Below are 14,292 nucleotides of genomic sequence, written 5' to 3'. Positions count from 1 at the left end.
ATAAGTTGCTTGAAATTTCTTTTCACTTGGAACTAGCTAATGATTTTCTAGATTTGCATATTCCTAATTAGTCGGTTTTAAATGTTAGCTATATACAAATAAATGTTTTATAAATTTCCAAAATTTTTACCAGGCACATGTAATTTATAATTAAGAAAAGCATTTATAACCTACTTTATGTAAAGAAAATAGATTGAACTTGGGAGTACCATTTTGACAGATCATGGCAGTTGTGATGTTTTATAGAATGTCATCCAGAGCACAATCTTCCTATTGCATCTGAAACAAAACAGATGTGAACTGATTAATACATAATGTGATTTAATAAGTAAGGTGATACTCTTATGGTCTTTGAGGTATATTCTCATTTATTATTCTGATCTAAAATAATTTTGCTGATTTCAATGTATTGCTTTGGATTTTTATTAACGTACTTGAAAAATAAAACAGACTTCAACAAGACACCTAGTTAAATTTACCCCTAATTTAACCTCTAGCATAAAGTGGAGATATCTTCACTGCTCTCAGTTAATACTTCGCGCTCTAAATTAATTGTTACACGAGTTAGGAAGAACTTTCTATGCATTATTTGTTAACAACAATAAGGAATCATGATAGAAAATAGTAATAATAAAAAAATTAATCCTCCATTCAATATTTGCTCTACTATTGAATTTAGTATGAGATCATTTACACACATTCAAGTATTCAAGCATTTGCCCAACTACTGAATTTAGTATGAGATCATTTACACACATAAATGCTTTATATGTTTGGGACCATAAGGCTAAACGAATCAGTGTCACAAAAGCCCAAAGATAGTTTAATTCTCAAAACCAGATTCATAACAAGTAACACATTCAAGCATTGTTGAGTTTAAGAGGGGATTTCAATTTTCAGAACAAAGTTGGGTAGAAACCTGTTAGCAAATATATCACGAACAGGACAGGTATAGGGAATTAAACTGGATCAAAAATGCTCACTAATGTTCTATAAATGCAATCTTTTCTGCAACATAAACAAGTGACCATAGGAAAATCAAATGTATTCATACTGTGTGAAATTAATTTCCACTGTATTAGAAAAAACACAGAAAAACTAAAACTGGACTGCGCAATGACAAAAGTGCATGCCTAAGTAGAACTGACTGCAGCTTAAGTAATTTTCACTGCCTAAATGCACCTGAGGAAAAGGGTCAGAGGTAACAGAAATATAATCATATGGTATAATGGTATAAACATACCATTCTTTTTTTTCAGAACAAGTGCAAACTAAAAATATAAAATATATTTTTAAATCTATTGTGTGAGGTTTTCTCTATTTTTAACAGTACTGGTTTTATATCATTAAAGAGAGAAATATGTTCTCCCAGTGACTTTCCATACATTTCATTAGCATCTTGGATACATTTCATTAGAATCATGGCCTTATATACAAGTTCTTCATGATGAATCCAATCCTAATATCTTTATGTGCTATTATTATTTATCTACTAAAATATAGGAACAAAATAGAAAAAAATGTAAAATGTAGAATACTTTTAATTTCTTCAAAAATAAATTTACTATGTGATTTCAATGTCTATAATCAATTATCTAAAGACTACTTTCATAATCTTTTTGAAACAGCATAAATGAAAATAAATTGAGACTAGCACGTTTCTAAAACACATATAATGAAAATGCAGACTTTTCAATCCCACTTAAAAGTACATGTCTTTGAGGGATTTATGATGTAATTCTGAATACAAACAAACCCAAAGATCAGTAGGTTATTATTTTCACTGCGTCAAAATCCATTATTATTGGTTTATGTTTAGATTATGTCCAGTGTATGGAATATACATTTTTCTAGTAGCATGATAGAATTTAACAGCATTAGCAGCATGAAATGATGTCAGGAATATTCTGTTGTATGAGGCTTTTCAATTACGATTTTCTGACATAAAGTCAACATGAAAATAAAAAATTGCTAAGGTAGCAAAGGTCAGTGTTAGCAGTCTGAGATATTTTTCCTTGTAACTGTCTCACAAGCAACCAGATGGTAAAATAATATTTTGTTTATCTGAATGCATCAGCAGTTCATTTTTTCTACAACATGCTATTGTTATTCATGATTCAGGTATTTTAGAAACCGAGCATGTTTCAGCAAAGCTCTCCTGCTATAAAACCCCAGCCTGGTATCACAGAATACGCAAACATATTGCTATGCCCAGTGGATTAAAAGTAGTAACATAATGCCAAAATCCATGTATTCCCTTACAGCATGTCATGCCTTAATGCAGCAACATTTGACTTCTGAGGTCAGAGACAAATGCTTGCACCATTTCAAAAAGCAAGCTAAAACCCACCCGTGGATTTTTGCACTTGATCTGCTCTGCTTCAGCCCAAGTCAACAGCAAAACTCCTGTCTTTTACAGAGGTGGTGACATTATTTTTTCTTTCCTTGTTCATAACAATATTATTTTCTTTACTCACCTGCTGCAAACTAACATAGAAAAGATTAAATACATAGAGTTAAATTCTGGATAATTTTCTCTTTTCCCTGCTCATAAAATAAAAATTACAGGAATCCTTCACATTGCTCCCATGGGAGACATTGTTGGTGTAAAGAACACAGTGTTAGCATAGCCAGCTTCTTAGAATTTAGTTTCCACAAATAGTTCTAATGCTTATGCTGGTAAAATTCAGTTGCAATGATTTTCATAGGAAGAAAGAGGGATTTAAATATCTGAGACGAATTTATTTGTATAAGTGATCACAGAAAGTTTTTATTTCCAAAAATGCAAGTAAGCATAGGGTATTTCTTATTTTGTCAGCTGTCTAAATTAGTCAAAGTCGGACATTTAAAAGTACTTTTTTTCTTTTTTCCACTTGTACCCTGGAAACTTTTATCTATCATTTCCTTTGATTTAATTCTCTATCACATCAAAATAGGCTACAGAATCAGAGTGATAATAAAGCAGTAAAAATTTTGTTGTTACTTTACAAAAATCTTTTTCTTACTCTGCTGAGGGCTCAGACCCTACTGTGTACAATAGCTTTCCATGAAAAGACTTCCTTGTTAGTCCAGTCTTTGATTGTTGTTCACCCATTCAGTATACATATAGAGGACGATTCTAACTAGAGGGCTATTTTAACCCTTTCCCAATACAGGGTGAAAGATAAGTTTTAAGCACAAGCAGTAACAGGACCAAACCAAATGATGAATTTGAGGTTTAAATGAAAATTACTGAAACAACAGTGGAGTTAATATGATGAGACAAAATGTTTTCAGCAGTGTGTTCTATACTTAGGAGCTGTGTCTTTATACAAGTTGGTTTGGGTGGTTTTTAAAGAGTTCCTTCCAGCAGTCCCTATGTACATCTCAAAGGCAGTATAGATGACTACTGAAAGAAGAGAATCTATAAATATTCTTTTTTCTTCTTGTAGGATCAACTGATCCACACCCTCCAACTTGCAGTAGTGACCAGTTCACATGTGCATACGTGCAGCAGTGTTTGCCCCTCTCTACAAAATGCAATGGGTTTGAAGATTGCACGGATGGAAGTGATGAAATTAACTGTCTCACAGACACGTCTACCACCTTGTCTCCAAACTTCTGCAAGCAAACAGAGTTCCTATGTCCTTCCAAAGGCTGTATCCCAGCGCTTCTGAGATGCGATGGTGTGCCTGACTGCCACCTTAACGAAGATGAGGTTGGCTGCCGTAAGTTACTTTCATTGATACAGTTAAAGTGATGTTAACTTACTTTCCTAAAACAGTGATGTGAAAAAGAGCAATATAATCAAGTCTAGTGTAAAATGCACTATCCCTCATCAAGAAAAATGTTATTTGTAGCACATATAATGTGTTACCTGGAAAGACACTCTACGTTTGCAAATAATTTTGCTTATACATTTTCATTCTCTGGCTATCAACTTTGATAAATGCTTAAAATCATTTGTATTGTATTTCTGTTAGTAATTGGAAGCATTTCCACTTTTTTCATAGCAGTACAGTCAGCTGCATTTACATTGCCTCATCTCTGATAACAATATGACAGATAGATAGACTTCTGCTGTTCTGTATTTCAGTAACATTCAAGGCTGTCCTGACCTTTCAAGGATTTTGAAATCAAGTCTGTTCATGCAGTAGCAGCAATTTCTGCCCCTACCAAGGAGAAGGGCTCCCAAGCAAAATGCAAGAATGGCCTTTGAACTGTAACTGCAATGAGATACCATGAAGTTTCAGATAGACACAAAAGTGAGTGTCTGTCCATTTCAAAATATTTCATTATTGATAGATGAACTGAGGCCAAATGTTTCATTCCAGGAAGGTCAAAATAATTAGCTATATAGGAAAAAAAAAAAAAAAAAAAAAAGAGAGAGGCTTTATACATACAAAAACATTTCTTCCAAAACTTCTCATTCTGTAGAAGTTTTTTAACACTTTATTTTTCTTCATTATCAGAAACAAAACAGTTAGTAAAATACCAGTTTCCAGTGGGCTAGAAACTCAAGTTTTTTAATATTTTGAATCAAACTACTGAACATACATGCAGACACTGGAAATGCCATCTCTTTTAACAAATTACAAAACTGACATGGATTTCACGGATTATCTGTGCATGGCTTTCTAGGCACTGTTGTTCAGAAGTGGGCTCTGAAGTTTTGTTGGCAAAAGGCATGATTTTGGAGATATCTCTTAAATTCTACATGCCCCAATAGGCATATAAAAATTTGACATCCCGCTCTCTGCATTAGTCTTCATTTGGCCCTGTTTCCTCCCTCAATCTGTCCTCTATTAGAGACCTCCCTGCTGTATCCTAGTACACGTGCATTCCAACTCCACACCAGAACAGCTAATGTGTTCTGCAGTCCCAAAATCCAAAGGCCACAATATTTCCATGTTTATCAGTATTCCCCAAACAACTGAGAGATTATTTCATTGCCTTCTAAGCAATGCCCAAGTAATTAGGAAAAATTCAGTCTTGGTCTATTCAAAGAACAAAATTTCCCATAGTTATTGTACAGCTTGGGGTTCTAAATGTGGTGGAAAATTAGTCAAATCTGTAATCACCTTGTTACTCCAAAATTCAGTTTTGGCTATATAAACATGTAAGTGTTGACAGTATAAGATAGGAATGCAGAAGCAGTGATTCATGCTTTTTCTCTGAAAAAGATTGTGGTTGCAGGCAAAGTAAAAAGAAAGCAGTTAGTGGTAGTTTGGAATGGAATCAGTGAAAAGCTGATTACTATCACAGCTGGTTCTCCCATCAAAATGTATATGTCATGAGAGTGCAGCATTTCATCTCTAGCTGTCTACTTATAGTGTGTGAAATGCCACATAAGTTTGTCAACAGAGGAAAGTCAGAGAGAGAAAAAGCAAATATCTCACAAATTGTATTTATTTTATTGAAATTTCTGCATAATCTATAAAATGGATTGATGTTCTAGTAACTCCAGACTATGTGTCCTGTAATAATAGCACAGAGTAGGAGTGGGGGTTTTTTTCAGATTTTAGATTGAAATTGAATTTTTTTTTCCTCAGCAGTTATGAACACAGAGTAAAATTTAAGTTGCAAAGTTTGTTGGTTTTGTTTTTGTTTTTTTCTTCTCGGTGCAGATTAAATCTTCCTGCTGATTGTAGAAAATTTCAGTTTAGGAATTACTGGCACCTTCCATTTTGTGTGTGCCTTGTCCCTTAACAATTTCATTCATTTAAGTGTAACAATAGATGGTCAAAAGTGTTCTGGCTTCTGAATTCAGAGAATGTTTTCTCTGGGATGAAGACCAGTTGTCAAAATGCATCCTGCAACTTGCAGAGATTAAGTATAAAACCCAAAAGAAGGCCAGGACAAAGAAAAACAACAACAAAAAAGCATTAGTCAGATCTCTAGTGAAACCACAATTTCTACCACAGAAATACTTTTCTGCATGACTTAGAGATTTATGTAGTTTCCTGTAGAGTTCACTCAGCAGTGAGGTTGTACAGGATTATGTTAATACCATTTTATACCTACTAATGTGGTGGATTTTATTACTTGCTGTTTTTAACAAGAAAATCTTGGGACTGTTTTCCAGATATAGATGTTCTACTTGGCCAGCCCTCTACTTCTTGTCAATTTTAGTGAAGGGTACTTTATCTCACCTATTTTTTTTATTTATTTATTTTTAAATTCCTGATTACAATAACAATAATAATGTAAAATAAACATATTGGCACCAGTGGGGTATATACGTTACTTTTCCACAGACCCCTAACACCATTTGACTGAAATGCTAATAGCAATGAATAAAAAATGATTTCTCATTTCTCTGTAGTGCACAAAATTGTATCCATTGTAATCCTGGTAAGGTTTAAATACCTACTTACTAGTTATATACCTAGTATACTTTCAAAGGGGCTGTGATATTTTTACCCTTCCTACAGATTTAATTTGGACCTAGAAGATGACATATAGGTGAAAATATATTTTCACTTCCATGTCTTCACTGTTGTTAATGACTCCATTTAATGTCTTTTCCCCAAAACCACTTGCAAGTTTCTCATAAAAGTAAAGAATAACTAGTTGGAGAAATGTCAAGGTACTTGTAACTCTGTTAACGGTAAGCAATTTTAATTTTAATTTCAATGAAATAAGAGAATTATTATTATTTTTAAAACGTGCTCTTAACATTCTTTTCCTCGGCACCAATAACTTATGTCACTGTCCTTTCCTGTCATAGATGCTGGATCTGTGCAAAGTATTCAGCAGTTAGATCCATTGCCATGACTGTTCCCTCTGTATGTGGTATAAAAATCCCAGTGCAGTAAAACTGTTCAAGGTATAGGAACATGTCAAAAGCACCATGCTGATCAACAGATACAAATGGACCAAAAATAATTAACATTTCTTCTGTTTTATCCTCAGGTATGAGTATAGCAGGCAGTCCAGGACTAGAGGAAATAATAAAGCGCTAAACAATACTTTCTGTTTTTACCATAACCCTCGGTGCCTGCTAAAACTCATTAACTGAATGTCTGTATTAATCATAATATATATGAAAAACCATAAATAATACTCTATATCCACATAGTTTACAGCTTCCTCAAAATACACATGCAGGCAAATAAAGGTCCAAAGCACATAAGAAGAATATGGTTTATGTGAAATTTCCAACTTTGTTTCTGTTGAAGTCCTAGTCTGAACATGTAATTACGTTTACAGACTGACTATTTGTGTGCAAATGACCGCTTATAAAACTGATTCAAATACCACTGGGACATCATCCCCCAAATTGCAAAGACTGTCCAGGATTTGCATCTGATTGTACCAAAATAAGTATGACATTATTATTTGGTTAGGAAAGTGCAGCATAGGGCATGGGACTGTCACTTTCTGGAAAACTGATGATCATAAGAGATAGATAGTAGGATATGCTACAAATGTGGAGTAAATCTGCTGGGGATTTTCAGTCTGCCACAACTTGTTCCACCAGACTGAGTGGTCAAGGGAATGGAGAGCAGAAAAGGAAATTTTTGTTCTTGCTGTTGCATTTATATTGCTGCCACTACCAGCAAATTCCCTCTTCAATATCAAGACTTCTCCAGTCAAATGAAGAGACTTTGATATAAACACATATGAAGAACAGTATAGTGATAGTTTAAAACCTGCCAAAGTTTTAAGTTCTCATAAAGGTGAATTTAAATCAGAAACAAAAGCAAGCTTCTCTTTATAGTGGCTAGTGTTCTTCTACAGATTTTTCTGCAGACTTTAATAAATAGTCAGTATGTGTAATTAAAAGGTTTCATCCTACAAACCCTTAGTCATATGAGTAATTTCATATTTCTGAAGAATATCAAAATGGGCAAAAGCTGACTGGCAAGATCAAAACTGGCAAGATTTGCCTCCATTATTGTGGTCTAAATTGAACTGCAGTATTTTCAGTTTAGCACAGTCTTGCATTCTATATAGGTCAGTGGTTTAAATTATATCTAAGAGTGGAACAAATATATCCTACATCAGCCTGGCCATCCATCCTGGGAAGCTTATTGCTATGTACACTAGGTCTATAACCCAGAAGTAGGAAAGTATTATGAAATTTAAATGCAGCAGTGGGGTATTTTTAATATTCCCAGATTCTTTCTCCCACTGTAAACTTGCAGGCTAATGTGAATATATCTAACTCTGATGGAGTCAGAAGAGTTCCCTCTGATTTGTATTAGTCATGGTGACAGAGTTCAGCTTAAATTACCTAAACAAAAACCTTATAAAACAGTAGTTTAAAGTAGTGTAAGAGAACCTTGTGTGAGATAAAATGACAAAATGGCGTTATACTCTACAGGATTCTGTAGGACCATCAGGTACATTCTGTAGATCAGTGACTCAGTAATAATTCAGTGGTTATGTGATTTACTCCTATTAAAATTATTCAGAACAAACGTAGAAAATATAACCAAATGCCCAAGAATAAAAAAGGTGTGCAAGTTCAGATTTTTCAGTCAAGTATTTCTCTACTTTTTATATGTTAACTATACCTTAGTATTTTGTTTCTTGTAAATAGAAGAAAACTACATATTAATTTTTTTATTTGTTTAAAAATTAATTCCATAATTTCAAAACTAGATTATGAATGAGAGTTGATTATGTTTTATGATATCATTTTATGGGTTTTCACTGGGGTTTTGCAGCTTTCTCTGTGAACATTTTAAATAAATACACCCTCCTCTTCTTTACAGATATAACATGGAAAAATCCAGCTTCTGTAATATCTGTGCTCTGTGTTTGTTTATTTATTTATCTACTCAATAGTAAAGTTGTATGTCTTTGAAGATGAAAGCTTGTAGAGGTCACACAAATGCAAGTTTATATACTATACTACAAATCAAGTTTTTTAGCAGTGGGAAAAAGAAATATAGTTGATAATAACTGTCATGTTACTTTTCATTTCAGCCATTAAAGATTGTTTCAACGGTTCTTTGTTATGTGCATCAACTAATCAATGTATAGCAATCTCCCAGCGTTGTGATGGCATTGCAAACTGCATTGATTTCAGCCTTGATGAGTCCAGCTGTTCAGGTACTTAGTTATACAAAAAAATATCATTTGAAACAAAAAACCATAGTAATTTTCTACTGAATCTTTAGACAGTCTTCAAACTTGACTCTGCTAAAATTCAATCAAATTATAATAGTCATGAATTTTACTGATGAAAGTATGACACAGATAAAATAGGGAGAAAAAAATGGAAAATAATATGCTTAGTTAACATCTTCTCAATGGGGTGTTCCATAAGGTATAGATACATTGGGGTGGGTTTTTTTTAAAAAAAAAAAAAAAAATATCTATAGTATACTACTAAAGCACTATCTTGATTTTAGGCAATTGAATGACCCACCTAAGTTAACCCACATTTCAGAGTTAATAGGATTTTTTGTTTGTTTGGGTTTTTTTCCAGTCTAATGCAAATCCAGATTGGAAAATAAACCAAAACATATAGCATTTGCTTTAACACAGTACATATCCCACAATATTCATGTTTTGTTTGCAATAGTTAAATGGTGGAGAAAGGTAAGAACAACACAATAATATACATCCAATCTGGATCAGACTGATGTTAACAAAATCTAACAAAAACACAGATGATGATAGACTGAGACTTTTTTGCCTCAGTCTTCACCAGAAAGGGCTCCAGTCACACCATCCAAGACACAGAAGGTAAAGGCAGGGACACTCACCAAAGGAGATAAGGTTCAAGACCGTCTAAGGAACCTGAAGGTGCACAAGTCCATGGGACCTGATAAGATGCATCCATGGGTCCTGAGGAAACTGGCAGATGAAGTGGCTAAGCCACCATCCATCATACTTGAGAAGTTGTGGCAGTTCAGAGACGTTCTCACTGACTGGAAAAGGGGAAACATAACCTCCATTTTTAAAAAGGGAAAAAAGAAAGACACAGGAAACTACAGGTCAGTCAGTTTCACCTCTGCACTTGGCAAGATGGTTCAGCGGATCCTCCTAGAAACTGTTCTAGGGCACATGGAAAATAAGAAAGTGATTGGTGACAGCCAAGATGGTTTCACTAAGGGCAAAATGTGCCTGAAAATTTTGGTGGCCTTCTACAGTGGGATTACAGTGTTGGTGGATAAGGAAGAGGATAAGGACATCTTTGTCTCTAAACTGAAGAGGAATGTAATTGATGGATGGACGACTGGGTGGATAAGGAATTGGCTGGATGGTTGCACTCAGAGTTGTGGTTAACAGCTTGATGTCCAAGTGGAGAGCAATGAGGAGTATAGTTCCTCAGATGTCAGTATTGGGACTGGCGTTGTTTAACATCTTTGTCGGTGACATAGTGGGATCAAGTGCACCCTCAGCAAGTCTGCCGATGACACCAAGCTGTGTGGTGCAGTCGACACACTGGAGGGAAGTGATGTGCCATCCAGAGGGACCTGGACAGGCTTCAGAGGTGGGCCCATGAGAACTGCATGAAGTTCAACAAGGCCAAGTGCAAGATCCTGCACATGGGTCAGGGCAATCCCAAGAACAAATACAGGCTGGGTGATGAGTGGATTGAGAGCAGCCCTGCAGAGAATTACCTGGGGGTATCAGCGGATGGAAAACTCACTATGAGCCAGCAATGTGCACTCACAGCCCAGAAAGCCAACCATATCCTGGACTGCATCAAGAGAAGTGTGGGCAGCAGGCTGAGGGAGGTGATTCTCCCCCTCTGCTTCTCTCTCATGAGACCCCACCTGGAGGGCTGGTCCAGCTCTGGGGCTCCCAAAATAAGAAGGACATGGATCTTCTCAACTGGGTCCAGAAGAGGGCCACAAAGATGATCAGGGATCTGGAGCACCTCCCCTATGAGGATAGGCTGAGAGTTGGTGTTGTTCACCCTAGAGAAGAGATGGCTCTGGCAAGGCTTCATAAGCAGCTTTCCAGTACCTAACAGGGGCCTACAGGAAGGGTGAGGAGGACTCTTTGTCAGGGAGTGTAGTGGTAGGATGAAGGGTAATGGTTTTAAACTGAAAGAGGGTAGATTTAGATTAGATATTAGGAAGAAATTCTTCCCCGTGAGGGTGGTGAGGCCCTGGCACAGGTTGCTCAGAGCAGCTGTGGCTGCCCCCTCCCTGGCAGTGTTCAAGGCCAGGTTGGACAGGGCTCTGAGCCACCTGGTCTAGTGGAAGGTGTCCCTGACCATGGGAGGGAGCGTGGAACTAGATGATCTTTAAGGTCCCTTCCAACCCAAACCATTCTATGATCCTATCACAGAAATAATTAAATTTAGATTCAAAGCATGCCATTCAGTGACACAAAATTTCTGCAGTTCTTCCCCAAGCCAGTTACAGCTCTGGGCCAGTTCTGTGTAACAGTACTCCCCCAACATTGGTGAAGTTGCATTAGCTGAGAATTTAACTCTGTTTTTATAATTTATTATGAGTTATGTGATGAAGTTCACAATATATAGCATGAATAGTGATGATATAATTCATTATAGACTGTTAAATATTTATTCACAAAATAAACTTCTTAGTAGGAAGCATCCACTGGTTTCTCTTGGAGTCAAACTTGCCCACAAGTATTGTGTTCATTATATATGTTATACTTTTTTTTTTTTTAATGTGCAAGAAGAAATCATACCTTAACATAAAAATTTACCAATTTTACACTGTAGAGAGAAAACATACTTGTAATTTTATTTTATAAGAAGTATTTTAAATGAAACACTTTAAATTCCTTTAAATGAAAAGGAATATATTCAGAAAATTGGTTCAATGTATAAGAATATAGAACATAAACTACTAGACTGAATGAAAATAAAATACAAATCTTCCACTATTTTGTCAGAAAGCAGATCTTTTGAAAAAGTAATTTACTTTCAAAAATTTCTTTTTAAAACTGGAGGTGTCTACACAGAATGGCATTGTTTATATGCCTCAGCAAGCAATTTTATGTGGCATACATGCAAAATTCTTTAGACCTAATTAGCATTTTACCAGTTATTTTATTACTAACAAAGATTGAGGGGAATTTGTTTTTGTTTTGAGTTTTTCTTGCTGTAGGGATATAAAACTAAACATCTACAAAATCAAATGTGATGATGAGGAAATCCATATTAAGGGATTTCAAAAGTTGATAATACTATATCACTGACATCCCCCTCTACTTAAAAACCTTTACTCAGGACTGATTTCTCTAGTTCTTAACTAGAAGTGGTTTTTAAGTGTTAAAATTTTGGACATCTTTAATAAGAAAGTTGGTGATACAGGAGTAAGTGTCTGTTCATTACCTCTATATAAAAGCTATTATAATAAAATAGACTTAGGTACTAACTAAATATAAGTTCAGTTCTTTTAGCTCTTATTTTATGTATTCTTATTTGTTTGAAATTTGAATAAGTGGCAAAAGCTCCATTTTTGGAGTAAAATAAAACTCTGACTTGAGAAAAATTAGAAGCCTGTTCAAGTGAAGGATTTCTATAAGCCCAAGAGGAGCCCATCAGCTATAATGTATTTATGGCTTGACATTTGTATCACCAAGTCAAGGTCTAAAGGAAGAGTTTTGGAAGTGCTAAACACCTAAAATGACAGATTTGAATATTCTGCCGTTTTGAAAATCAGTCAGTGACAAAGATAACAACAAGGGGGCAAATTTAAATTATAGTTTTTACTTTTATATTTGCAGTTTGTCCTGAAGAATACTGCAAAAATGGAGGAAGATGCATCCTCAAAGATGACATTCCATTATGCCAGTAAGTTTCATTGGGTACTGACTTGTGCTTGAAGTTGGGAAAAGGTGCTATTGAAAGAGCTGGTTCATTCTCCAGGGACTGAAATGATGATCAATAGAAATGTCGTTTTAAAAGTCTCTGTATGTCCACACGATTATTTAGGATTATTTACAGTTGCTGAGTTAAGCCATATTTTGAGAATAATATTATCAGATAGAATTTTCTATGACTTTCATTTATCATTACATGAGACAACCTATTGGCCTGACACCTTAAGTTTTCTGTGTATCATGTTTCATATCAACATTTAACAACTTGCTTCTATAAAAAATAGTGCCTTATATGTAGCAAGTGTTGTGTACCTTGGACGAGATTTACAGCAGGCCATGTTCTTCTCTTTACTGGAACTTGTGATGTATTTCTGTTATACTATTAAGTTTTGCATATATTCAGAGAAAGAAGGTAATGTTTTTCTACTTATGCCAAATGAAGAGTTAAACATATGCTTGTATTTTTCTGGAAATACTCTATGCTGAAAAACAGATAATGTATGAAATTCTGATGTGGAATGTATGAGTCATTAGAAAGTGTCTCAGGCTATCTGAAGGGATTCATTTGCCCAAGATATTACCCTGTTTCCCACAGGAGACTTTTTGAAGTGCAAAGAAAGAAATTATACATCATCATACTTTTGTCCTTCAGTGGATCTGGCCAAAAAGTTCGCAGAATTACTAAAGAAGTGATTGATTTATCAGAATATCTATCTTAGTTAAGACCACGCATTAGAGATATGTCTCCTATTCTCCAGGAAACTCACATTAAAATTTTCAGTTACTGCAGAGTTTGTATCTTTCAAGACAGGTTTATTCTTTACTGGCTGAAGAAGTGTGAATAAATAACATACTCAGAAAATACAGGCACTCATATAGAGTACTTTGATTTAGCTCTCAGAAAATATGGTTAATTACCTCCAGATTTTCTGAAGAATCTCCTCTATTGTAAGAACAGAGAGTAGTCTCTGCAAGAAGCTTGGAATTTCATTAAGGTGGCTGTTTTGAAATGTCTTGGGACACGGGCAGAGAGAAAGGGGACAAAAGCCACAGGGAAAGGTAGCAGATGAAATGGAATGGATAACCAGCATAAAATAAAGGGATTAGGAATAGTCAGGGAATTTACAATTGATAGATTAAACCAGTGGTCAACAAGAAAATTGCTTTTAGGGAGAAAGTACTAGGGGAGTAATTAATATTTTAAGGATAAAAGAAAATTATAAAAATTGAACTTACATTAGGACTTGCAAATGAAAGGAAACCACATTAGAAAGTGTTCTTTATACACAGAAATGAGATAGTTGGGACAGTAAAACAGTAAATTGGATACTTTCCCTCAGCATTCAGTAAGAAACATGATATTGAATTCTGATTCAATGCATAGGTAATTGGAACAAAGGCACAGAAATGAAAATGACCTAATTGATGGGCTAACATAACTCCAGGAGCACCATGTGCTTCTGTTGGGGAAATTGGTCATCTCTATTCAAGAATACTAGAAAAGTAGTTCATGTTTCAATAGTGGAAGTCTTTCTGAAAATTCTG

The 14,292-nt window shown here is 35.0% G+C and overlaps 1 protein-coding gene across 1 annotated transcript in view; it reads left to right on the top strand.

The window, feature by feature from the left end:
- MALRD1 (MAM and LDL receptor class A domain containing 1) overlaps window positions 1-14,292 on the top strand; it is a 290,211-nt gene that overhangs the window by 226,596 nt on the left and 49,323 nt on the right. Inside the window, exons 33-35 of the mRNA XM_074897495.1 lie at window positions 3,432-3,707; window positions 8,917-9,042; window positions 12,652-12,718. Coding sequence (XP_074753596.1) covers window positions 3,432-3,707; window positions 8,917-9,042; window positions 12,652-12,718 — 469 coding nt within the window. The remainder of the gene's footprint in view (window positions 1-3,431; window positions 3,708-8,916; window positions 9,043-12,651; window positions 12,719-14,292) is intronic.

Source organism: Athene noctua, chromosome 2 (genome assembly GCF_965140245.1).
Source record: "Athene noctua chromosome 2, bAthNoc1.hap1.1, whole genome shotgun sequence".
In the NCBI taxonomy this organism is placed as follows: domain Eukaryota; kingdom Metazoa; phylum Chordata; class Aves; order Strigiformes; family Strigidae; genus Athene; species Athene noctua.
Note: the sequence above shows the minus strand (reverse complement) of the source record. Positions and strands in the feature narration are given on the sequence as shown.